We start from the raw sequence: 26,658 nt of genomic DNA, 5'->3' as shown, positions 1-26,658 counted from the left end.
TAATTTCAGAGTTGGGAGGTGGCGACAACAGTACCCTTGGGACTGCTGGCCAGTAGTCTAGGCAAATTGGTGGGCTCCATGTCCAGTGAGAGACCTTGTCTTCAAAAATCAAGTGAGAATAGTTAAAGGCAACACCTTTGTTAGCATTGAGACACCATGACTGCGGCAATGCTTGTAAACAGAAACATTTAATTGGGGTTACTTATATACAGTTCATAGGCTTAGTCCATTCTCGTCATGGCAGGAAGCGTGATGGCGTGCAGGTAGACATTCAGGTGCTGGAGAAGTACCTGAGAGTTCTACATCCAGATCCTCAGGCAGCAGAAAGAAAGTGCAACACTGGGCTTCACTTGAGCATTGAAACCTCAAAGCCAACCCCCAGTGACCCCCTTTCCACCAACAAGACCACACCTCCTAATAGTGCTACTCTCTGTGAGCCTATGGGACCGTTTCCATTCAAACCACCATAAGGCCCAACACCAAACTCTGTCCTCCACTTTCATATACATACAGGCACATGTGTATGTATGCACACACACACACACACACACACACACACACAAATATGTACACACACAAACACATACACAACGATCTCCCATACCTGAAAGAGAAAAGACTCTCGCAAGCTTATTCTGGCCTGACAGAGCTGTTTGTCCCTAGCTTGGCTCATTTAATAGGCGCAGGGCAGAAGCCATTTATATTCTTAACTTGGAGGTCAGCTTGAAGCTGGGATTCTCCATGTCTGTTAAACACACTGACTCAGTGACTCTGATAGCTGGAGGGAGAGTCATGGTCTCTCTTTAAAGTGTTTACTCTCTCACCGAGGCCTCTGCGTGGTACCAGGGTTACAGGGGCAGGGGCTTGCCTGGTGAGGTGTAAAACCAGCTGCCAGTGTCAGGAAGTTGATAAATGCGGTAAGAAGCTTCAGCTAAAACCTGCTCAAGAATCCCAGGGGAGGAAGCAATTCATTCTCCCTAAGTAGATTGGAAAGCTGTTAGAGAGGAAGTGACATTTGAACTGGGCTTTGTGGGCAGCTTAGGGCCATTTCAGGTCCTAGAAGAGGCTCTCAATGAAGAGTAAGCACAAGACAGTCAGATGGCGGCACTGGGCATGAATCGCTGTGGGCAGCACGGGCCAGCTCAGTGATGGGAGGGTGTGGGTTGTAGGCAGGCACAATTAGATTTTATCAGTTTGTTTGTGGCCGCATGGAAGACCACACTGTCAGAATGGTCACCTGAAAGCCACAAGGAAAACAGCCTGGGACTGAGAAGAGCTGGGGCAGGGAGGGGCTGCAGTGGTCAACCAAATAAAAGTGGACAGAGTGAGGGGTGGTGGGGCATGCCTCTAATCATGTACTCGAGAGGAGAAGGCAGGAGCATCAGCTGGTCAAGGTCCATCTGGGCTACACAGTAAGACCTTGCCTACTCCCCTATAAAAAAGGGGGTGGGAGGGGTGAAACAGGACAGAGATAGACAAGGCGAGAGTGGTTTAAGGTAAACGTCCATATAGAACTATTATATTGGGTCTTCGGGAGAGGAAAGGTTGTTGTTGTACTACCTGGGTTTCTGTCTGGGTGCGTCACTGGGCAGCACGCCATTTACTGTGATGGAGAAGGCAGAGTTATATCCTCGCTGGCCCCTGACTGGAAAACTCTTGATGTCCTGGGGTCTTCTGTCCTCCCAGGCAATGATATTTAAAACTGGAGTTGATATGTACATTTTGGCTGCTAGAAGACACGCTAATTTCTCTTTTTCTCACAGTGTGTTAAACCGCACCCCTATGCATCTGATCCAGGAAATCATACTAGTGGATGACTTCAGCAATGACCGTGAGTAGCATTGATTATTGGCAACTGAGGCACAAATGTCTGGTCCCAGCCCCTGTGTACAGTAGAAGGGAGCCTACTGATACCCTAGAGGTGAAAGACATGGAAGACTGAATGTCCGTCTATGCCTGAGCTTAAAGGGGTGATAAACCTTATATTTGAGGGGGGAAAGTTGAAATGTTGGGGTTCTCTGCTGTAAGTTTTTGAGGACATGTACTGGCTTTGTGGGAGCCCAGGCAGTTTGGATGCTCACCGAATTAGCTAAATTTATTAGATCCCTATTTGGGGTGGTTGGTGAATGAGTGTGCATGTGTGGATGAACGCATGTGGCATCAGTGCCATTAGCTTCTAACCTACATCCCTGGACCTGAGAAGAGAGACATCCCACATTCAGAGAATCATCACTAGAACCTAGGGCTCCGTCAGAGACTCCTGGTTTTGATGCTGCATTCATGTGCCCATTTGAACTTCGGGCTGCCATGTTTTCTCCCTCTCATTCCCTGGGATCTGACAGGCCTTGACACTGTGATCCCCATGGAACATCCCAACAAGCATCCAGGCCCGTGTGAGTTGTAGAGCCTTTCAACACACTGGTTCTCACCATTTCCTGCCTCGTATTTCCGTAGTTATCCCATAAAAGAACCCAGCTCCCCTGATTTACTCCCCGGTCCACTTTCCCAAGGAAAACAATGCTGGGGTCTCAAGACATCTGTTTATGTCTGAAAGTCACACTAATTATAGAATTATGGGCAGAATCCCATGATTCTATATGCATGAGCAGCGCCAACCCCCTCTTCTAACAGCCACTGTCCTGGATACAGTTCTACTCATTCAACTGTATTCAGGTGGGGCAGTCTTTTCCTGGTGGTGAGCCAGGTGGGTGACACCAGGGGACAGACAACCACAAGTGTCAGGAAAGCAGCCTCCACCCCAGGAGCGTAGGTGCTGGGAACTGGACACGGGCGGCTCGCACATCGACACCGGCTGCGTAAGCACTAGAAACACACACACAAGGGCAGGGGCTATGGATTCCTCATGGAAAAGTGGGTTAGGTGTGAGGTCTTGGGTATGAAGACCTGTACTAGTTCTGGGACTCAGTGGTCTGCTCTCTTTGCCTAGTGAGGAAGAGTTTCGAGTGGGGTGTCACTCCTTCTGGGGGTCACCTGGTGCTCAAAAGCAGAAGGAAGTGCTGTAAGGTCCCCGAGGAACAGGATAGCCTAGGGTTTAAAAGGAGCCACAACAGCTTGTGCTCAAACCCAAGATCTGGGACTTCCTTACTCCTTAGCCACGTGCCTCAAGAAAACCACTAGCGTCAAGTCAGCTCCCTCACCTCTATAGTGGAGGTGACTACGGTCATATATTGGGTTTATATAGAGGTCAAATGTATTGACACATTCAGAGCCCTTAGAATAAGACCATGCCTGGGGAAGCCTGTAAAAGTCTCTTCTGTTGCTTGTTGAAGTCCAGAGCTAAATAGAAAGGCCAAAGTCTATAAACAGAACCAAAGGGTGGGGCTACGAGTCAGGTTAGGGCAGTGGTAGGGTCACAGAATAGTTCCAGTATGATTGGGGTAAGTGACCAAGTGGCAGTGGGTCTCTTATGCACCCTGTCCCATCGTTCATCAGGCTCGAGACCACCCTCCCATTATAAGCTCTGTTGTGATGGAAAAAGCTATCTGTTGGCAGAGCTCTTCATAAACAGGGCCTCCATGCTCTAAAAGCAAAGTCCAACGCTGTTTCCTTCCTGGCATTTTTAACTAGACCCATTTACTGCAATGAAGAGACTCTGAATTAATTAATGAATTAATCCAATGATGTATAGCAATGGAGATGACCCTGAGGTGACCAGAACAAGGTTCCACACTTGGAACGTTTCCATGAAAGCTTGCAGGTACCACTGTGTGCTGACCTGTTCCAAATGGGCCCAGTTGTCACTCAGTGACCCTCGGCCCCTTCCATTGACCTAGGAACACCCTGGACTGAAAACCAGGCTCTGCAGTCAGGGCAGTGATAGCAAGTAGGTCTACCTTCCTGATCCTTTTAATTTGCTCACACGCAGTCGAGCCCCAGGTGCTCACCATGACCTTTGTCTTTGCAGCTGAGGACTGCAAGCAGCTCGCCAAGCTGCCTAAGGTGAAGTGCTTGCGCAACAGCGAGCGGCAAGGTAGGCTGTACAGTGGGGTGGGGCAGGCGTGTGAATGGAGAGTCGAGTGTGGCAGGTGTATGCATTCGGGTGTTTGAGGGAGTACTGAATGACTCTGCTGTAGTCTGGCTGGTCACTGGAGCAACAGTGGTACCCACCTGGCCTTTTGTCCCTGATCCAGGTCTGGTGCGGTCCCGGATGCGGGGTGCAGACATTGCCCAGGGCACCACTCTGACATTCCTGGACAGCCACTGTGAGGTGAACAGGGATTGGCTGCAGCCCCTGTTACATAGGGTCAAAGAGGTGAGTCAGACAGAGAAACAACTGAAGTTCCTACCTCCCCCTTCTTCCAGGGCCTCCACACTGGTGACTTCACTTAGGGATCCAGATGGGACAGATTGTTGTCCCCACTTTATAGATGGAGGACCAAAGGTTAGTGTCCAGAACAAGATGTCAGTGTAGTGGAGCAAGGCTCGGGCTGTTTGTTTTATCACACAGATGAGAAAATCATGTCCGGACTGTTATATGACGTGGGTTGATATTCTTTAGGGATGGTTTCTCCAGAATCAGCAGAACAGCCTGTGGTCTGGGCTGGGATGGTTTCCTCCTGCCCTGGCTGGTAACCCCTTAACTCCTGCCTGTATAATAACAGTGTTGAAAGGAGAAAAGAGCCCAGTGGGCAAACTGCTCAGCAGGGAACCAAGAAGTCCTCGCCACTTGGCCACTGCAAGCGGTGCTTTCACAGGGTTGTCTGAACTCTTACACATGGGGCTAGAAGTCAGCAACCATTAGGGATGATTTTCTCTGAGTTTGTACCCTAGCATTGTTCAGAAGGAAATCCTGAAAGTGTTGAAAGGGGAAATCCTTTTGTGAGCTGGCCATTCAGTTGAGGGTTTCCCTCGGCACTGAAGCATCACTAGGTCTCCTAGGATTCTGTGCTGACACAGATGGGCTGGTCCTGATTCTGTCATTGCCAGTGTCCTGTCTGTGTGTTTGTGGTGGGTATTGTATATGTAGATGATGAGTATGTACAGGGTCCCAGGGAGGCCCAGGGTAGAGTCATCTCGTGTCTTCCCTCTCTTGCTTTCTACTGCTATTTTTTTGAAACAAGATCTCTTGTACTAGACTTTTTCTTTTAGGCCACCAGCCAGCTCCCAAATCATGACATGAAGATTATTAGTTTTGAATGCTTAACCTAACTTAGGCTCATTCCTGGCTAGCTCTTTTAGATTAAACTCTTTCCCTTTACCCACCCTTTGCCTCGGGGCTTCTTTACTTTCTTTCCTTCTGTATATCTTGCTTTCACTGCTCCATGTCTCGCTGACTGGCGGCTGCCCTGACTTCTGGTTCTCTGTGTCTCCCTTGTTCTCTTCTCCTCTCATTCTTTCTCATCCTCGCAGCCTAGATTCCTCACCCTATTGATTCTCTCTGCCTGCCAGCACCACCTATCCTTTCTCTGCCCAGCTATTGGCCATTCATCCATTCATCTCTTTATTGCACCAATCAGGTGCCTTAGGCAGGCAAGGTGAAACCGATGTAACACATCTTTACGTAATTGAACAAATGCAGCAGAAACAAAAGTAACACACCTTCACACAGCTAAAGTAATTTCTGTGGCATAAACAAATGTGGCGTGTCTTTAGATAGTTAAAATAATATTCCACAACAATCTCACTGACCCTAAAGCTCATCACGTGGTCTAGGCTGACTTGTAACGTAATGAGCTTCCGGAATCTTCCTGTATCTATTTCTCCCACCTCATACCCACATCACAGCCACCGACACTGGATATCAGGCAAGGGCTGCTGGGTCCGGCTTTTTACGTGGATTCTGGGAATCCGAACTCAAGTCCTCACGCTTACACAGAAGCTACTTTGTTGACTGACCCATCTCCCCAGTGCCAGCCCGTGCCTCACCTCTGACCAGGTCCTTCCTGTCCCTGGCCACCTTACTGTCCTTTCCACAAACGTTCCTGTTCTCGAGACTTTGCCCTGATCTCCCCAGCGGCATGCTTAATCAGGATCTCTCCAGACAGCCGCTGCTTACTTTGTCCTCCGTTTTCCTCTTTTGAGCTCTTGGTCTCCCTTAACAGAGGACAAATGCAGTTGGGAGCTAGTCCCCTCCCCATCACCACCTTCACTGCCATAGACTGGCTCTCAGGGCCTGAAAACTATCCTCAGAAGTCCTGGCATATTGGGGTGGTGTCGTGGTTGGAATTAGTAGAAGAGTAGACTCACTGCCTACCCTTATGCTAATCATATTGGCACCTATGGGGAAGAGTCTCAAGCAGGCTATGTGGAAGGAATCAGTTGGTACTTAGCACATCTCACATGGTTCCTATATTCTCATGCTGCACTGGTTTGGAAAGAAACAACACAGGATAGGTAACCACGGGCCGAAGTGCTATGACAGTGGTTCTCAACCTGTGGGTCACAACCCTTTTTGGGGACAAATGGCCCTTTCCCGGGGGCCTTGTGAGACCATCCGCAAACACAGATATTTATATTATAATTAATAACAGCAGTGATATTACAGTTATGAGGTGGCAACAAAAATAATTTTATCGTTGGGGAGGTGGCCACAGCATGAGGAACTGTATTAAAGGGTTGCAGCACTAGGAAGGTTGAGAACCACTGTGCTGTAAGAAAGTTGTTCATGAGAAAGAAGCGTAGGAAAGCTTAGTGTACCTCTCAGGTGCGGAGCAGGCCCCTTCGGTGGGAACTGTTCCATCCCAGAAAGGGCTTTGTGCCTGAGCGGCTCTCAGGAACCAAGGGCTAATGAAGCCACCCTCTTGCTGGTCTGTGTCTGGAGCCAAGAAGAAACTAGAGTGTGTAAGCAGGGCTTGAAGGCCAAGGCTGCAGAACCACAGGAAGGTAAAAGAGGGTAGGGACACGGACACTAGGACACTAGCCAGGGAGAGACGTAGAGGTTGGAGGCAATGGTTCCTGCTTTAGTCAAGGCCATACGAACAGAAATAGACTTAGAGCCAGGAGCGTGGTGTTATGGAAACGCTGTGGCCTGGGAACAGAAGATGGGAAAGAAGAGGCCTGTACCCCTTGTTTTCCATCACAAATGTGTCCCACAGTTACCACAGACATTTTGGAAAATATGGAACATGAGAATGGAAACTAATCAACCAAATTTATCTCGTGCGAAGACATCCGCAGCCTAGTTTCTTCCCACCTAGGATAATTTTCTCCTCAAAGAAGCATCTCTGAGTACATTTGTAATCCTCCTGTATTTACCCAACTTTGTATTCTGTATTCATGTGGTCTCTAAGGTAATTTAACCCGAGCCAGAATCGCACATGTATTGCATACATGTAAATGACAGCCAACAAAGCTGACCACTTAAACCATTTCAGACTGCAGTTACAGACTATGCAACTCTCCCTACAATCTAATTATAAAGCATCCTTGCCACCTCGGAGGCAAACTTCCCACTGATTAGCCACCACTCCTCACTTCCGTCCCCTCCCTGCCTCTGCAGCCACTAATTTGCTTTGTCCCCAGGGACTTCATAAAAATAGAATCATAAGAGATGGCCGTTTGTGATGAAATAATGACCCCCATGGTAAGTCTGGGCCATGTTTTGCTTTTATGAGTTCATCCACATGTGGGACCAATAATAATGCTGCTAAAACTATTCCTGTACAGGTTTTTATTCATGTATCTCTTTCCAGTTTCATGGATGTATATTAAGGACTGGGATTGCAAGAATTAGATGTTTCTTGTGTAGGGATCCCCCCCAAATGATTAACCTCGAAGAATTTTCTTTTAGTTGTTATTGTTATTCTCTGACAATTTCATACATTTATCCCCCGAGGTTGGTGCATTCCTCCATTTCTGTCTTTCATCTTTGCCTCTCTCCCACTAAAATTTTTCTTTTCTCCATTAATAATTCTCCTCCTACTTTGTTCTCTCTCTCTCTCTCTCTCTCTCTCTCTCTCTCTCATCATACATGTAGCCCTGGCTACTATGGATCTCCCCATGTATACCAGGCAAGCCTAATATTTGCCTCCTGAGTGCTGGGATTAGACTTGCACCACCACTTTCTGTTTTGCTTTCCTCTGTCTTTTCTGCTCACCGTATTTATTTAAGGTTACCTGCATGAGCATTCGTGAGGGATTATTTACTGGAATATAGGCAACTTGTCAGTGGCTGCACCACTGGGGAGGATGAATTTCAGCCCCGCCCCTAGTACTCCTTAGCAGCCCATAGACTTTGAGGAAGCCCAGTCTTAATGAATCTGAATCCCTTTCTATCCCAACGACTCTGAGTCCATCTCAGAGAACTTCCCAGGAGATGGTCTCATTTCTCTCTCTGCAGCCAGCCTCACCTACAGACTGGCATAGTCTTCCTTGCTTTTTCAAATGAGAGTTTGGCTGCTCGCAGCCAGACACTCTCCTGAGAGTCATTTGGCCCCACGATGGAGCTTAGCTTCTTAGTCCCCATCACCTTCTGAGCTCAACCTTTCACTGTGAAGAGGTTAGTGAGAGGAGCCCCAGGATTCGCCTAGAGAGTTCTCTGTGAGCCGCTAGGTTCACCCTGAAAGCCTTGCCTCTTAATGCTATGGGGGGCGGGGACTCTGGGACAGCCTCTCAAGGAGCAGGAATGTGTATGCGTTCCAGCTGTGTATCTGGATGTCTCCACACGGAGCGTGGTCTGATCTTGAGAGTAGAAATAGACATTTTAAGCTATAATTGGAGATCGAGGTTTTCAAAAATAGAACAAAATAAGAAAGAAACTGTCCTAGGCTATCTTCAGCTGAAGTTTTCCATGCAACACCTCCTTAATTTCCCTTCCCTTCCCTCTAACTAGAAACACCAAGTTGGTTTCTTGTTTTTTTTTTTTTTAACATAAGTTTCTTTCCTTCACCTCCTTCCATATATTTTTGATGGAAAAGAGATTTCAAGAAATCTCAATCTTTTCAACATCCAGCAAATTTATAAAATGATAGCTGGCTTGTCCTTCAACGCCTTCGCATGTGCTTTCCTCGCTAGCTTCCTTACACGAGCTCTAGTCAAAAGGCGGGATCATCTTGCAATAGTAGCAACTTGCCTTCGCGTCACAGGTTTGCAAACAGGATCCCTTGGAGCATGCCGAATTACTAAGGTCATACACCTTTCTATATGACAGAGCCTGAATGGAAACCTAACTATTCTGTCAACAAACGTGCCCCTACCCCACAGTAGCCCCTCTTTAAGGGCGCTTCTCCAGCTTCTCTCATATGAATGGTTCGGATGTAAACTGATCCTCCACCCTCTGCCAGCTTAGCATTTAGACATTTGATCCCCAGCTGGTGGCGCTATTTGGGGAGCTTATGGAACCAGTGGGGGAGGGGGTCTAGCCAGAGGGAGTAGGTTACCGAGGGTGAGTCTTAGGTGCTGTAATGTACTCCTCTTGCTATTAACCTCTTTTTGCTTCCTGATCTTTGGAGATATTAGCAAGCAGCCTCACACTCTGGCTTCCACAACACCCCCTGTTGTCAAGCCCGGCCTTCCCTGCCACATAGAAGCCCAAGCAGACCCTTCTTTCCCTTCACTTGCCTCTTGTCAATTATTCGGTTATAAGGAGGAAGACATAATATACCACGCCTGCCCCTAGGCCAGCTGAGAGGCCCTGGGCTGTCTCTAGACCCTGAATCAGATTCGTCTTCCCTAGACTGGGGAGTTTCCTTACGTTATCCTTGTCCCCCTACAAGTCCTACACAAGAAGAAGACTCAGGAATGCTGGTGACTACTGAGAGAGTTCTTCTAGAAGTTTCTGATTACCCATTCACAATGTGCTTTAATCATATGAATCAGTGGGGAAAGGAGAGGTATGAGAGCACCAGGGATTGATGGCTACTGCCCAGAGCTTTCAGCCCCTCTCCTCCTGATAAGAGCAGACGGGGAGTGGAGCTAAGGATGGGGCAGAGAAAACAGACTTGGATTTCCACGGTAGGTAAAGGAAATGGGGAATAGGGAATGGTCCAGGATCCGCCCAGGATTTTACCAGATGTTTGCTTATGCTCAAGCTTGGGCCTAACTTTTAGGATATACCAATTATGGGCACACAACAGGAGCCTCTCTTGACTCTGGGCCAACAACACAATTATTGAGACTCTCTTCATCCCCGAGGCTCCAGCTTGAAAAGCTACCCTGTTAAGCCATAAGTGACCCACCTGATCCCTGGTCATCACCTACACAAGGGTGTAGGGAATGATTTTCTTTCTTAACCAATGTCATCAAATACTTGCTGCCTTCCAGGCTCTGGGCTAGGCCAGAGAGTGGATACCAATCCTCTCGTGTTGAGAGCTTGTGTTCTGGTTTGGGTGACTCACTAAAGTCTTCTGTGGCCCCTTTCAAGGTAATAACTGCACATAGCACTTGGCCCCCAAACAGCCCTCGCTGGCTGGCTGTTCTCCATAGACCAGATACCACAGGTGAGTTGCAACAGAAGTCCTAAGATGCAAGGTCTCAGAGGGGTAGGAGAGTGCTTGGGGAGCCTGGCACAGTCATGGCACAGTGCCCACGTGGAGGCAGTGACTGAGACACACGCTCTACACTTGGTTTTTCAGTTTTATTTTTAAACAGGGAAGGGAGTTTGTTTCCACTAAAGCAAAACAAAATGAGGTTATCATCTAAGAGTCCCCAAGACCCTTCCTGGACTCAGTGCAAGGATCCACAAGTCACTGAAGCAGGCCCACTTGTACAGCAGCAGAAAGGCTAACAGTAGCAGAAGCAAGGCCCTGTGCAAAGTCCCATCATGAGCATTCATCTATCCTCTTCCAGAAGAGTTCTATAGAGTGTTTACCTCTCCTAGAAGAGATGTATAGCAGCCCTGGGAGGGGAGGGCGTTGTTGCCAACCAGAGAAGCTCACATACACTTTGGCATCCAGAGCTTTAACTAGGCATCAATCATATAGATGAACCTGAATATTTTTTTGTTTTAAGACAGCCTTGATTTATTTTATATATTTATTACTTTTATAAATAGCTTAGCATAAGTATGTTGTTACATTTTATTCATAAATAGGTATACAGCTATACCAGAAAATATAAGTAGAGTCCACACAGTATCCATATCTCTATCTATCTATCTATCTATCTATCTATCTATCTATCTATCTATCTATCATCTATCTATCTATATCATTCAGTAGACTCACATTGATTTATTTAAATAACTGAATACTGGCTTCTGGCATTCATACCTCACCTTTGAAAAAAGGCAACGTTGGCTTAGGTTTTGGCAATTCTTTGTGATTTTTTATGTTTTTCACCCCCATGGTAGGAATAGTATATAGAGAAAACCTTCCAACTGTAGAAAGGGCAATGGAAGTCTCTCATAAACAATGGTCCAGGCAGGAGACTCCTGGGGAAGATGATTATTCTTAGTTTTTCTTTAAAAAAAAAAAAAGTCCCTTCAACCTGTTCTCCATTTATTCAGCCACAGAACATTTTGCTGTCATTCGACATCAGCTCAAAAGGGAGCAGATGTCTGCAAGGACAGGATGCTGATGTCCCTGTTCAGGGTGATCAGTAGCATCCTGGATGCCTGGTTCTGCCCAGGTCTCCAGTGTTCCAGGCTGATGGAAGAGTCCAGGGCAATTTGCAGGTCCAAGATGTAAACAATGATCTGTTGCAGATTTCCATCTTGGTCACCTTGTTCTACGGGATGCTGGGCGCCAGTTCCTTGAGCTTTGAGTAGCAAACATTCATGTCGTAGAGTAAGGATGAGCCTGAATTTTATGGTCTTCTTGGTCACCATTGTGGCTGTCGAGGTCAAGTTGGTACTTCATGAAACAAATCCCTCAGCATACACCACAGTGTTAGCACGGACTATCTAGTGTGGCCCAAGACTCCAAGGAAAACGATTGTCTTCTAAGCACAATGGACCAAGAGCTTAGAGGTTATCTCTAGCAGCTAGGTACAGACTAGATATGCTTTTGTGTGTGTACAAAGGTCACAGAAGGAATCAATGCAGCTGCAGAGGTACCTGAACACAGCAAGAGAAGACAGGTTGAAGATTTTGTTGAACTTACAGAATATACCCCTGAACTTTTGTTTTTAAAGTTTAACTAATCTAAGCATCCATGCATGTGTGTGAGCATACGCACACACACACACACATCAGTGGCTGGAGAGTATCTCCAAAGACACCATGGTATGTGGTACCCAGGCAGGTGCAGTGCTGACAGCTGTGGCATCTGTAACATCCCTGCAGCGGAAGTGATGCCTTGGCAATGAGTGTTCCTTTCCACCTGGGCCGACTGGTTTTCAGAAATTCCTTGCTTCTGTCAGAGTGAATTGGATGTGGGAGGCTCAGGGTCAAATTAAGTCTGTGAACTTAGAATCGAGTGCTCAGTCATTCTGGAGCTTAAAAATAAGACAGCCTAAATTGGGGGAAAGATTGAACATAAAAGAATTAAATGGCTTCACGGAGAAGCCCAAGTTCCTGCCTGAGCTGGCTGAAGGGTGATAGGTGAAAAAGAGCGCTTTCTCGAGATGGGCTGGCCTCTCCAGGCCACTCGACTCTCACTGTGAGATCCCAGAATCTTTGTATTCTCAGCTTGTTTATATCATTGTTGGGGCTGTATCCCTGCGGTATACTCGCCTACAATGAACAACCTTGATAGGTTTGGTAGCCCTATCTGCTAGGAACTGAGGAGTTGGGCTTGGTTGTTTTGAAAATATCCCTTAGATGACTCTTTAGGGATTATTTTCCTTTTAATTATGTGTATGTGTGCATCTATGTATGGGTATGTGCACATGGGTTCAGGTGCCTACGGAGGCAGCTGGAGTTGTAGGTAGTTGTGAGCCTCCTGATGTGGACACCGTGAATTAAACCCAAGTCCCCTTAGAAGTGTTGGAAGCACTCTTAACCACTGAGCCTCCTCGCTAGCCCAGATGACTATGGTGGCAATATCCAGGATATCCTGAGGAAGAAGAAAGTGATGAAATTGGAAAGCAAAATGTGTGCCTGTTTATTTTTCCTTCACACAATAATTCTGCATAGTCATGGGGTCCTGGGCAGCATTCTCATATATGGATAAACAAGTAATGATCAAGTCAAGGAAATTATCATTTTTGTCACCTCAAACACTGATCATTTCTTTGTGTTGAGAACATTCAAAATCTTCTAACATTTTGAAATATATAATAAATTATTAAAAGCTGTATTTCTGCTACCGTGCTGAAGAACTGTAGGACTTATGTCTCCTCTAACTGAATTTCGGTGCCTGTTATCAGTCTGCTTTCTATGTCCTCCTTCCCCTATCCCACCCCGAGCCCCCTGGCGATATCTGTTCTGCACAAACCAATACCTCATGTTCTCACTCATACGTGGAAGCAGGTTTGAATGGACTTAGGCTCTGTGTTAAAAAATACACCTTATGTTGGAGGTGATTAAAGTATTGGACAATTGAGTAGCATGGCCAGATTTTCATAGCAGAAAGAGCATGGGCAACCGTACACAGAAGGGAAGGAAACAGTGTGGATGCGATGGGAACCATTGTAGTTCTCTAGACAAGAGTCAGTGTGGATTTAGAAGAGTCAGAGTCAGAACCAGAACCTGGTCTGGTTGTTGGACAGGGTAAATCTTAATTTAGTGCTAGGGAAGAGGATGTGGGATGCTCTGTTAATAGAAGTTGCAACTTGAAGGAAGGGGTATGTCAGTAGAAGATGGTGAAGCCAGTCTTGAAGAGTGGAGTGTATGTGTGCAGGGAAATAGCCAGCCGCACATTGGGCTGAGAAGTGGGTGGGAATTTGGGACTGGACATACAGGTATGTGTCCGCCAGAAGGGGACAGCTGTTCATCAGTCTAAGAACCTTAGCCCTCAGACGAAGGACTTTAGAACCCAGGTTCCCCTTGGCCATGCACTTTGCTTCTGATGACTAGATGAGAGCCACTGGCTGATTGGTGCCTCTAAGTTCGCTGACTTCCAGGCGGCAGGTGTTCCCTGAAAACTGAATGCAGGTCTTTTTGTTTTGTGTTTTGCAGGATTACACAAGGGTAGTCTGCCCTGTCATTGACATCATTAACCTGGACACCTTCAATTACATTGAGTCTGCCTCAGAGCTCAGAGGGGGTGAGTGAGCTAATACTCCTTTCCTCTTCCTCTTCCTGTCTCTCCTCTTTCTTTCTTTTTCCTCCTGTTCTTCCCCTCCTTCCTCCTTTTCCTCCTCTTCCTCCTTCACCCCATCTCAAAGTGGGGAAACCAAGATCTCCTGGTGAGTTGTTTGACATGCCTAAGTCTGTATCTTGCAATAAAATCCAGTTCAGCTTGTCCTTCTCTCCTGGGACAGAGATAACCCAGCCCTCTGGGGCTCTAGCTTTAATCTGGGGCCCACCCCTAGACATGAGGATATAGGGGAAGCTGGAAGTCCCAGGTTATGTGGGACCTGACTTGGTCTGCCATCTTGATATTGGCATCACCCTCTCCTAGAGTCCCTCCCTCCCATGCTCTCAACCTAGGGCCTAGTTCACTTCTACCCAATAATGACTTCTAGGTGATTCTGGTGATTTACACCAAGATTCCCTGTTTACTCCTTCCTAAGACTCAGACCTATGGTTTTTGTCCCATCTGTCACCTTTGCACCATGGGCCTTGACTTCTTCCCTTTGCTTTATTTCCTTACCTAGCAGGGAGCTTCAGACAGGCTCCGTGAGCTAGACTGGAGAAGGGAATGTAGAGGGAGCTTTGGTGTCCCTGCTGTCAAGCAGACCAGGGGAGACTTGTCTTCCCAAGGGCCAGTTCTCCCAGGAGCTGGAATAAGAGTGGGATAAGGAAGCTCTGAGCATGCTTTGAGACACTGAGTCAGCTAGGCCAATGCTGTGTTTCAGGGTTTGACTGGAGCCTACACTTCCAGTGGGAGCAGCTCTCCCCGGAGCAGAAGGCTTTGCGCCTGGACCCTACCGAGCCCATCCGGTGAGTATAAAGCGTTGCTGATGCAGAGGGTGGGCAGGTTCAGCTCCACTTGACCCTTCCTGCTGCCCTATGGTTCATAAAGGTCAGTACTGAGTCTTCAAAAGAGTGGAAAAGTGGGAACGAAGGCCCTGGGCCAGGGAATCTCTACATTTTCCCTTATTCTAGAAGGTTACTTTCTTCATGGAGACTTCTGGGTAGGGGAAAGGGACCGTTAGAGACCTGTGCTGAGGAGTGGTAACCAACACTCTACGTCTTCACACAAGCCATGATGGCTCTTACACCTCCTGATGACTAACATGTAAGGTTCCAAGATCAGCACATTTGGGCCTCTGGTGAGGGAAGAAATGCTTCCTAGGTCCTGTGGGTCCAATTTTGGTTGTCAGGAGTAACTGGAAGCTTCTCTCTGCCCCACCAGTTTCCAAATGACCACTCAGATGCTTACTAGTAATTACAAACTGTTTGGCCTGTTAGCTCAAGCTTTTTATTAACTAGTTCTTACAACTTAAATTAACCTATTTCTATTATTCTATATTTACCATGAGGCTTGTGGCTTGTTACCTTACCCTTTGCTTCTCCAGCAGCTGCTGGTGTCTAATTCCTCCTCCTTTCTCCCTCTATATCTGTTTAGATTTCTTGCCTATCTCTATTCTGCCTGACTATTGGCCAAATAAGCTTCTTTATTAACCAGTCATAACAAACCATGTTCACAGCATACAGAGGGGATTCCCACAGGTGTTAGGATTGAGCTCAGGGTAGGGATATGGAGACTATAAACCCTGTAACCAGAAAGAGGTAGGGTGGATGACCACTGCTCTGTGGTGACACTTCTGTGTTTGTTGTGTGTGAGCTTGGTGGCTTGAACCGAGCTAACTGGTTGTTCTGTAGATAGTTCTGGCATGCCATGCATTCTCTTTTGGTTCCATTGTCACCTATGCTAGCAAGCTGTCTTCCCGGTTTATGGCTATTGAAGAGGTTCTGGCATAAAGTAGAGTACAGTTTTTACCCTGCAGAGGAGCCTGTGGTCTTAGCGTTGAGATGTGACCTTGATGCTATACTTGAGCCTGGTTAGCAAGTTCATCCGAGGTCTCTTGGAAACCTCCAAACTCGAACATTTCTACCTCAGGAGGCATCTGGGATATCTGGAGTGCTTGAAGAACTACAGAGAAGGCCAGTGGCCTGAAATTTCTCCATCCAGTCACTTAAAAATGCCCAAGATCATTCAAGAGTGCCTGTATCTCTGGTACCTCCATCATTAGAGATGTTCAATCATTTCATTGACTTGACTCAAGTTGAAATAAAGACCAGAGGGGTACCAAAGAGCTGAATGGTTGTGGTCTAGAAGGCGCATAGAGACTCAGAGATCATTGAATCTCCTGCATCTCCTAGCCCATCTTCCCTTCTTCATCCTTCATAATCTGGACTGAATCTGAGATAAAGAGTAGACCCCGATGACACTCACAGCAATGTCCTTTATCCCAAAAGAGAAAGGAGCTGCCACCCACCAGGCTGAGCACTGTGCTCTTTTAGGTCAGTGAATGGAACAGGTTTTTGGCGTGGAGAGAGTGTAGCCTGTGCAAGAACTTCAGAGGAGTGGAGCAAGGCATGGAAAAGACAGCACTGAAACTACCTGGGTTCTCCAGTTTGTCCCTAGAGGAAGTCTTGGGACAGGTCTTCTTCTTATGTACATTGCTTATCCGGGAGGAAGTGTTTCCTTAACTAGACCAGCATTCCAGGAGCAGCAAATTGTTACAGCCAAGGCAAACTCAGGCCTTCTGACCTGCTCTCCAGGTTTGCTATGGAGACAAAGCTTCCTTTGCTCTCTGGGCACACTAAAGTAAGGAGCAAGACCCTGAGTGTTCCCAGCCCTAGCCACTGATTTTGCTGATGTGTGTCCTACCTGCTTGGCTCCTGCTGCTCCGATCTTCCTGCCTCTTGAATGCCTTCTCTTCCTGAACAGCTTCTCTAGCTTCTCTCTAAGCAATCGAGAGCCACAGTAGGTCAAAGGAGATCTCCCTCCAAAGAAAGAAGAGGGTTTATTAGTTTGCTATGGCTGCAGCAACAAAGTACCTGAGTTGTTTAAATGGGAGAAGCATGCGCCATAGTTTAGAGACAGGCGAGATGGTGGCAGAGTTGCTATTCTTTCATGGCTGTCCGGGTCGCTTGCCTCAACTTACAGATAGCCAACTTCTCTCTAGTCTCCGCATCCCCTTTTCTTGGTATATTCCCTTTTGCATGCCAGTTTTCCTTTTAATAAGAACCTTAGTCGTGTTGGGTCCGGGCCTGCCCTCATTACCTTGTTTTAACTTGATTACCTCGCTATGAACTCTGTCTCCAGATAAGGTCACATTCTGAGATACTGGGAATTAGGATTTCAGTAACACTTTTGGGGGTGATGGTAATGGGGTAGTCAAAAATCCAAAATACAATATAAGTAAAGACTCAAGGAAGTGGGCAGAGGTCAGGGCAAGGCCACACTGCTCACAGCTCTTTGCCTGGTTAGCAGCTGCCAGCTGTATTCCAAGAGCCTCACTGAGCAGAACTGGGGGAGGAGGAGCAAGGAGCAGCTCCTTGAAGCCTTGTCGATAAGCAAAGTTTTCTGTCTACAAGGTGAGAGAATTTCCAAGCAGAAGGCAAACCCCTGCAGCAGATCCCTGTTTAGAGAGCCTAAGAATGGACTGACTCATGCTAAGATCGGAGGAAATCGTCTTGAGTTCTGGGCTCTCACGAGCAAAGAGTTGGAGGGCTCCTTCTCACTAAATGATCCCTCACCTTACCTCTTTCCAAATTATAGGACTCCAATCATAGCTGGAGGGCTCTTCGTGATTGACAAAGCCTGGTTTGATTACCTGGGTAAATATGACGTCGACATGGACATCTGGGGTGGGGAGAACTTTGGTAAGTCTCTGTCCTGTGTGTCATGATCATATGGTCCTGGGCAGGCAATAGAACTGTCTTCTACTGAGAACTCTGTGTCCTTAGCCGCCACATCAACCAAACAGTTACCAGGATCTGGAGGGGGAGGGGGGAAAGAGTCTGGAAATATGAGTCACTCCTTTTGGGAGAAGATGGTCATAGCAAGAAAGCTTCTCCACGAGAACTGGAGATACCAAGGACCAGGGACGCATGCTCGAGCAGCTTTTCAAGGAGGAAAGATGTGGAATCCTAGAGAACTAAGAACGAATGCCAAGTCCATGGCACCAGACATGGGCTTGAGCTAGAAGCTCTGACCTTGGGAATCTGGAGGTGAAGAAGACCGAGGAGGGAAAGAATGTGGCACAGGAGTGAGAGAGCCATCCCATCTCATTGTAGTTCTGGGGTCATCACCACAAAAAGCACGAGGTAATTTACCCTGACCTTCCAGTGGGAAAAGAAGCGGGTGGGGAGTGGCTGGCTACACATAGGTGCCCTGCCCCGGCCTGGACATAGTAGTGGCTGACGTTTGCAGCCTCAGGGAAAACAGCTCAGGTAAGAAGTCCCATTTCACCCATCTAAGTTGTACCCTTTCCCTCCGTGGGAAAGGATAGCTTTGTTTTAACAGCCTTCCTTCTTGGGGGTGCTATGAAAGTCTTGAGGTGAGCTACAGTGACAGAATCCCATGGATGAGTGAGTGTCTACCCAGGCAGCGAGACTGCATGAGAATGCCATGTAGTTTTCTTTGTCCCTGAAGATCTCCATCCTTCTATGTGCCTAGAGCTTGGTGTGCAGGAGACCCACAGTGGCTGTTGCTTGAGCAAACCAGTCACAGAAGTGTAAGAGGAGAAGTCCTTACGTAAGGGGTGCTTCTCCTCTGTGGGTGCCGGGGGGGGGAGCGTGCTGGCATGGACGTGGGGAGCAGTACACAGGCCAGAAAAGTGATCCATTGGCTCAGTCTGCCATTGCTGTCCCCATCCCTGCCTTCCGGGTGTTTTATGGCTCTCTTCCTCAGGCACTAAGAATTATCTCCCAGAAATTTATGGCTTTGACCTAATCCACAGCATCTGTTCTCCCAAGCTGGGCAGGATAAGGAAGAAATCTATCAGGAACTTGGTCTCTTGCCAGGCGGGGGTCATGCTGGAAGCACAGTAAACAAAATTGGAATCTCCAGACGCCAGCACACAAGTCAAGAGCATCTCCCCTCCTGGGGTAGTGGGTCATTGCTGGTCCTGTACAACTTAACAGAGAGTGCAAATGTGCTGGGCTTCAAGGCTAAGTCTGACTTCGCCAGCCGTGGTGAAGCTGGGTGTCTTACTACACAAAACCATTTATTAGCACGTCCCCAGGCTCATAGCATTCCTTACTTAGTGAGAAGGTCCAGCCCTTCTTCCCACCAACAGATAAGTGTGCCCTGCAGCCCATCTGATGGCAGTGGTTCGTCTCTGCCCCAATGCTGCTCGTAAAGATTCAGAAACCTCTGCTATTTGGCATATTCTGTGTTGAAATTTTTTTTTCTTTGTGGAATTATTAAAAAAACCCTTCAGTTTTCTGAGCCCCACCCAGTTTGTCTGCTGGGGTTCTTCCTGTCCTCGTGAACTGCACAAGGTGAGGATGATCCCTCTTGGGGATAGCAGTGACATTGGGATGCAGGCAGCGTTGTCATTCGCAGGATGGCACATTCTGGTCCCACTTACCCGGCACCCTTCCTTTAGAACGATGCTAGCGCACAGCTGCGCAAATCAAGATGCAATCTCCTCAAGCCGGCTTCCGAGGTGTTTGGCATCACCAAGGGCTGATTTGAATAGAGAAGTTGGGAAACGGTCCCTGGGAGGTGTGGGAGAGACGTTTTATAATCCATCACAAGATTTTTGTGAGCGACCACAGAGAAGCACTGTAGACAGCCACCGCAGCAACCACTTTGTTTCCCTGCACCCCAACATTCTATTATGTTGTAGCTGGCTAACAGCACTTTAAAAGCCTTTTCTGGAATTTTTCCCTTCCTTTTCTTTTCTTTTTTTTCTTTCTCTTCTTTTCTTTTTCTTTCTTTTTTTTTTTTTTTTTTTTTTTATACCGGAAAATAAAGTTATTTTCCAAGAATGGATTCAACACATAATGTGTGCCCTGGGGTAACATTTCCAAGGGGCTGGTAACCAGACCCCAAAGTATCAGAAGGTGAGAATTCCAAAGTGGGGCCACGTGATTGCTGATCAGCTCTGTGGATGGAGGGTGTGAGCAGTGCTTTGGCTACAAAAGAAGATGAAAGAAGCTGCCTGTTAGTGAAGGAATCCCACCCAAAGGGCCAATCAGGAGTCTCAGCCCCCATATACATACCACCAAGTTACCAAGCCTTAACAATCAATCCACCTCTGTCTCCCTCGGCCTAATCTCTAAGTATGTGTCTGTCTCATTGTCTGTCCCTGCCCTGATGCTGGCTCCCTTAAGATAAGAACATAAAGTTCACCTCGTTTCTGGTTCTCAAGGCCCAGAATAGTTGATACTGCTCACAAAATGCATGTGTGAAAAGCGAGAGACTGAATGGGAAGGGATCTCTGGGTAGGAAGGCAACTCAGACACAGATGTCTCCCCCACTCTCCAACCTACGGATGCTCAAGTCCCTTATACAGAATGGTGTAAAATTTGCATAGACCCTATGTGTGAGCTCCTATATCTCTTAAATCATTTCTCCATTAACTTTAATTCATAAAAGAATGTAAATACTATATAAACAGTTGTGAACTGCGTGGTTTAGGGGACAATAGAGAGGAAAATGGCTTTACATGTATGCTTAAGACAAGCGCAGTTGTTTTCTGTTTTCAGTAAAATTCTAATCCATGGTCAGTTGGACCTAGGATGAGGAGGACGTAGGACAGACTACAATACACGAGGCGCTACTGTGAAATACTCAGTGGAGCCATGTTTGAGGGGCCTCTGATTATGTCCACGCCCGCAGCAGGCTGGAGTGTCCGTCCTTTCCAGAAAATAGAATTTCCCTGTGTTCTAGATATGTTTGCCTATGCAGTGCTGATTTCGGTTCACAGCTCCAAAATCACACGTGCTCTTTGGCCAGGGTGACAGTGACCAAACCCAACCCTACCTTTACCCAGCCCCATCTCCACGTTAGAAGTGGCTGCAGATGGATTGGCTGCAGGGCCTTGTAAAAGCTATACTGTGTCTTGGTTAACCTCCCCACCTGCTGACCCTGCTACTTCATTCCCATCAAGTGTTTCTAAAATGAGCTGAGAGCACTTTTGATAATTATATCCACAGTTTAGAGTAGGAGTGGGCTTTAGGAAATGTGGCTTTTAGATTTTTTTTTTCAGAGGTTGATTTGCATTAAAATTGGATACTTAAACTCCAATTTACATAACACAGGATACATGCAATATATCTACTTACTCTGAGGCGAGCCACATCTCACTTTTAGCTTTTGGTCTCTAGAGAAAAAAAAAAAGTAATCTGTTCCCAGTCACACAGTGTAGGCAGCAGGGTGGGGATTGGGGGGGTTCGTATTTCCCAAAACAGGAAACTCTGGCACACATGTCAGGAGAATATGGGATTCCTGAATTTAGAACGGGGGATTTCCGTAGCACATCGGGCATGAAGGACAGTGCCGAACAGAGAGATGAGGTAGAGACCAAAAGAGACTTGCTACCACCCACCATCTCAGAATGGAGTCTGGGATGCCAGGCTATGCCAGGCTCAGGGGATGTGTGTGATACAGGAAGAACTCACACTGTGAGATCAGCCAGGAGTTAAGTCTGAAGCCCATAGTTATCAGTAAGTAGCCTTGGGAAAGTTACCTCACCTCACTGAGCCTGTTTCTAGGGCTGGAACGTGGAAACAGTGATCTGCTCCCCCCAAAAAATACCCACACCCTACATACCTGGAACCTGTTAGGCTGTGGCCAGATGTGACACAAGGCTTTTGGGTAATGAGACGAGCTCACTAATGGATGATCTCAAGTTAGGGGGCTTTGCAAACACATCCAGACTAATATCACAGGATCTCTAAAATCAGAGGGCTTTCTTAGGCAGCAGAGAGGGGGCAGAAGTCAGGTGCCATGCTCCAAAGGGTCGTTAGCAACTGTTAGTTCGAAGATAGAAGAGACAACAGGAAGTAACTGGAAGGAGTTCTGGGCCATTGACTGGCAAGGAGAAGGGAGCCTAAGTCCGGTAGCCCTAAGGAACTTTTGAAAACGCCGAAAGAGCTTCATAGCAAGTTCTTCAGGGCATCCATGAAGGAACACAGTCCTGCTGACACCTGCAGCCATGTAAGACAGAGGAGAGGCCCCTCCCAAGCCCTCTAAGTCTGGGGTGAATCATTAAAAGGAATGCAAAAAACTCATCATATGTGTCTCTCGTGGGGCTGCGTGAAGACAGCCGAGTCTCTGTTCCAGCAGTGTTGGCTGCCTTCCTTCAGGATGACATGACCAATGTCCAATAAAGGAGGGCTCTGCGACCCTGCTCAGATGCGTCAGTGCCCATGCTTTTGCTTGATTAGGGAAATGGCCTCAGTGAGGAAGAACACTCCCAATTGAGGAGATACCACCTTTCTCCAGACAGAAAGCCAGCTAAAGCATCTTGATTCGTAATGCTCTTTGGGTTGTTCTGCAAGAGCGCGGTGCCACCTCTGATTCTCCGGGTCCAGCGGTGACACCATAGGCCACCCTTTGCTGCTCCTCCTCAATGCCCCACATCGTGTGAAATAGGGACAGCGGTTGCTTATTTGCCAGCAGAGATTGGAAAGTTAAAGGATTTTTGTAATCACATGGCCGTGAGTGACCATTGTGGACATGTAGTCAATACTTGTCCAGAAGCAAGGACCTGGGTACAGCCTCCATTGTGTGTCCCGGATGTGGGATGGAATGCAGTTTGGCTCACATATCCAAAACTGCCTTTTGTCGGCCAATAAGATGAACTCTGTCAAACCAGAGCCTTCACTGAAGTACAACGGCAATGGCTTACTTGATTCTGTGCTGCTATAGGGCAATACCGTGCTGGGTGGCTTATAAGGAACAGACTTATCTCTTACTGTCTCGGGAAGTGGGAGGTCCAAGATTGAGGGGCCTGCATCTGGAGAAGGTTTGCTTTCTTTATCATCCCATGGCAAAATGTAGAAGCAGAAGAAGACACTATGGACAGGAGGAGTGTGGAGGGCGCATTCATCCTTTTATAGAAACAGATTCCTGCGATAGCAAGCTCATTCCCTAGATAACAGTATTAATCCATTCACCAGAGCCGATTCCTCATGCCCCCTTCCCCACCCCCCACCCCCTCGAGGTCTTGTGTTTTCAACTGTTTTGCTTTGGAGATTAAATCTGCATCCCAGGAATTGAGGAGGAATACATACAGACCTTAGCGCAGAGCTCGATTCTTGGTTCGGTAAAAGCTGGGAAATTGAAAATTGCTGAATTAGCCACATAAGTGAGGGCAGATCTATGAATGACAATAGCCAGGTGAATGTCTCTTCTGCCCACTACTGTCTCCTTTAAAACTGTCAACAGGTTTAAGCTGGAAAAGAGGTAGAATAGCTATCGTGATTGCCTACATACGATGATCCATTTAAAACAAGGACCATGGAACCAACAAGATGGCTCAGTGGGTAAAGCCCTTGTCCCAGAGCCTGAGGACCTGAGTTCAAACCCCAGCAAACCACATATGGAAGAATAGAAGCAACACCCAAAGGTTGTTCCCTGATGGCCATACACATTTTGTGGCATCGGTGCCCATGTGTAGACTCCCAACACACACGCCCCACACCTCATCACACACTGAATAAATAAATGAAGAATAAACAGAACCAGTACAAATAGCTGTTCTTGTGTGAATTGACGCCGTTTGCCTTTGTTAGAAAGCAGGCTACAGGGCTGGAGAGATGGCTCAGAAGTTAAGAGTATGGACTGCTCTTCCAGAGGTCCTGAGTTCAATTCCCAGCAACCACATGGTGACTCATAACCACCTGTAATGAGATCAGGTGCCCTCTTCTGGTGTGCAGGCAGAATATTGTATACATAATAAGCAAGCCTTAAAAAAAAAAGAAATAAAAAAGAAAGCAGGCTAAAAAATGAAGTGTACTTCCTGGGGAAAGAGCCTCTCGCTGTCCCCTGAATTCCTGCCCACCACTTACTGACTCATCAGATGGGAGTTGAGTCTAATGAAAGGTGAGGGCTCCAGGAGGTGGTAAATCCAGCTGATGGGTTGATGAGGGGATAGGAGACAAGAGAAGGGAATGGGGGGGGCACGAGGGCAATTTGCTCTCAAATATTCATCTGAAGTTCAAAGAATAAGATCCCATCACAGTGCCCCCGGTGAGGATGGAGTAATCACACATCTCCCTGCCTGGAATGCAGAGTAGATCTGGGTCTGTGTGACATTCATCACCAGGGAGATGATGCAGGGGCCGACTGAGCGAGAACTCCTGCAGGCTCTCCGTACAAACACTCTGGCTCCTTCCAGATTCACTGAAGAGATGATAGCCCTGTATGAGTGCAAGCCTGGAGAGCAAGGCTCTGAGAATGTGTGGCTTCACACCTCAGCCTCTGTGAACCTGGCATTTGTCCAAGCTCTCTACAGGCAGCTCAGGATCGGTCAACCTTCCCAAATGCTTTCACGAAACTGCCAACCAAGCAGGCCTGGCGTATGCACAAGAGCAGTTGCTCATCCTTCTGAAGTCACGGTTCTGATAAAGGCAACCTCTTTGAACATCCTGGATTTTAAGAATTCCACAGAGTGGTTCTTAGAGTCATTACAACAGCCTGAAAACGCCACACTGTGCCCCTCAGACAGCCTCTTGACTCAAGCAACAATACGGGGACCCATGACAGGTCACATGTCTCCCAAAACTCCAGTTACAACAGTCTAGGCTTGAGATCTGAGAAACCAAACTTATCCCAGGCCAAGAGTCCTCCGGATAGAGCAGCTGGCCTGAAGGAGAGCTGTATTCGGTAGGGTTGGATGTGTGACTCGATGAGGCAGGAGGGGATTAGCTGATTGTGTGTTTGCTGCTTGTCCTACTTTGTGGGTGCCTTGAGGTCAGAATCTGTGTCTGTGGGTGCCCTGGCCAGCAGCAGGTGCTCAGTGCTGAGGAAGAGGGCTGTCCAGATAATGGAGCTGGGGTAAGCCTATCCGTTCCCAGTGCCCTGCTGGCGTCACCCTACCAGAGCTGCCTTAGAGAAGAAGCCCACCAATGAACACTGAGTGGGATCCTTATGAAGATGGATAAGACACTGCCTGGCCTTAGAAGCACAGGAAGGTGCTATTACCTCCCTTGGTTAAGGTCTGAGGAACTGGGCTAGCTTGAGTTTGGGCTCTAACACAGTACACAGGAAAGTGAAATGGGGGATGATGGGCTTAGGGGAGGAAAGATGGCAGGGACTCTGGGGTGATGCTGAGAGATGTAGATGAGGTGGCATGGTGGCTTGTGTGTCTCTCTGAAGTGTCAGCTGTCCCTGAGGTTGAGCACTGCATCCTAAAGGAGAGCTGGGGCTGCTGACATGCGAGTCCGCGGTGTCCTTGAGCGGGCCCTGGAATCAGACAACGAAGCAATCAGTGATGGAAAGACATTCCATGACCGTGTCCCTGAGGAAAGGAGAAGAGAGGGAAAAAGGGCCAGGTGATGGAACCATTTAAGATGAGAAACTACATGACCAATGGTGGGCAAGTATCTTAGTTAGGGTTTCTATTGCTGTGAAGAGACACCATGACCACGGCAACTCATAAATGAAAAACTTCTAATTGAGGTTCAGTCCATTATCATCATGGTGGGGAGCATGGTGGCATGCAGCCAGATGTGGTGCTGGAGAAGGAGCTGAGAGTCCTACATCTTGTAGGCAACAGGAAGTTGACTGTCACACTGGGCAGTATCCTGAGCATAGGAAACCTCAAAGCCTACCCTCACAGGGACACACTTCCTCCAACAGGCCACACCTACTCCAACAAAGCCGTACCTCCTAATAGTGACACTCCTATGAAATTGGGGGCCAAGTACACTCAAACTACCATAACAGGGGTTGATGGACTCTGAAAACAAAACTGAGCAGAGAAACTGCAGGGAAAGAGGGTGGGGAGGATGGGATTGTGACTGTAGGAATTTGCTTTTCAAATGTGGGAACATATGTCTCATTTGAATATACGGAAAAGAAGACGCTAGCTGAGACACAGGCATCTGCTTAGAGAAAGGCTGGCACAAAGTGTGTAGCTTATATCTCATAAGCCAGACCATCATCTCATTTGTTGGGCTTTACAGAGGTTTCCTTTCCAGAAAGTAGAGCAGACCCTTCTTGGGGTTCTTGGAGAAGAATGGATGGGAGAACACACCAAAAAGAAAACTCAGTCCCACACGCATGGACAGGATTCCACATCTGACCTCAGAGATCCCTTGTTGTAGTGTCTGGACAAGATGTGGGTCGCAGACAACTGAACCACACCTTGCTTAGGTGGCTCACAAACACCAGTCTCAGACAGTGATGTAGCCAAATGTCAATTCTCTATATCTGGGACCTTTGAGGAGATGTAAAATCTCCGGTATTAAGTTAATAAGCTCCAGGGTCTCCTGTCGTGTTGACAGAATGAGGGGGAAGCCTGTGAAGAAGCACACCCAGGTGGGTGATGTCAGTGGCTGAGTTTTCAAGAGATTGCCTTCCCCAGGGTGTATAGTGCTCGATTCACAGATATTCTCATAAGTCTCTTCCATTTGATGCTAACAGCAGTTCTGTGGGGGAGTTTGACCGTCTTGGTTTAACTCACAAGATCAAGATCAAGCCTCAGCAAGCGGAAGCCTGCTTTCCCAAGGATGTATCTAACAGGCCACTACAGACTTAGTAGACAAAGCCAAGTTCTTCCTGTGTCTTTGCTCTGTTTTTCT

At 47.4% G+C, this 26,658-nt stretch overlaps 1 protein-coding gene across 2 annotated transcripts in view; it reads left to right on the top strand.

Annotated features, from left to right (window-relative positions):
- Galnt14 (polypeptide N-acetylgalactosaminyltransferase 14) overlaps positions 1-26,658 on the top strand; it is a 231,052-nt gene that overhangs the window by 183,536 nt on the left and 20,858 nt on the right. For both annotated transcript variants that reach the window (XM_050163004.1, XM_050163006.1), the window contains exons 4-9: positions 1,764-1,831; positions 3,926-3,991; positions 4,152-4,273; positions 13,957-14,044; positions 14,799-14,883; positions 17,675-17,778. In XM_050163004.1, the coding sequence (XP_050018961.1) occupies positions 1,764-1,831; positions 3,926-3,991; positions 4,152-4,273; positions 13,957-14,044; positions 14,799-14,883; positions 17,675-17,778 (533 nt within the window). The remainder of the gene's footprint in view (positions 1-1,763; positions 1,832-3,925; positions 3,992-4,151; positions 4,274-13,956; positions 14,045-14,798; positions 14,884-17,674; positions 17,779-26,658) is intronic.

This window comes from Alexandromys fortis, unplaced genomic scaffold, assembly GCF_014885135.2.
Source record: "Alexandromys fortis isolate MF-2015 unplaced genomic scaffold, M_Fortis_MF-2015_v1.1 scaffold_148, whole genome shotgun sequence".
NCBI lineage: Eukaryota > Metazoa > Chordata > Mammalia > Rodentia > Cricetidae > Alexandromys > Alexandromys fortis.
This window is presented reverse-complemented; position numbering and strand designations above follow the sequence as displayed.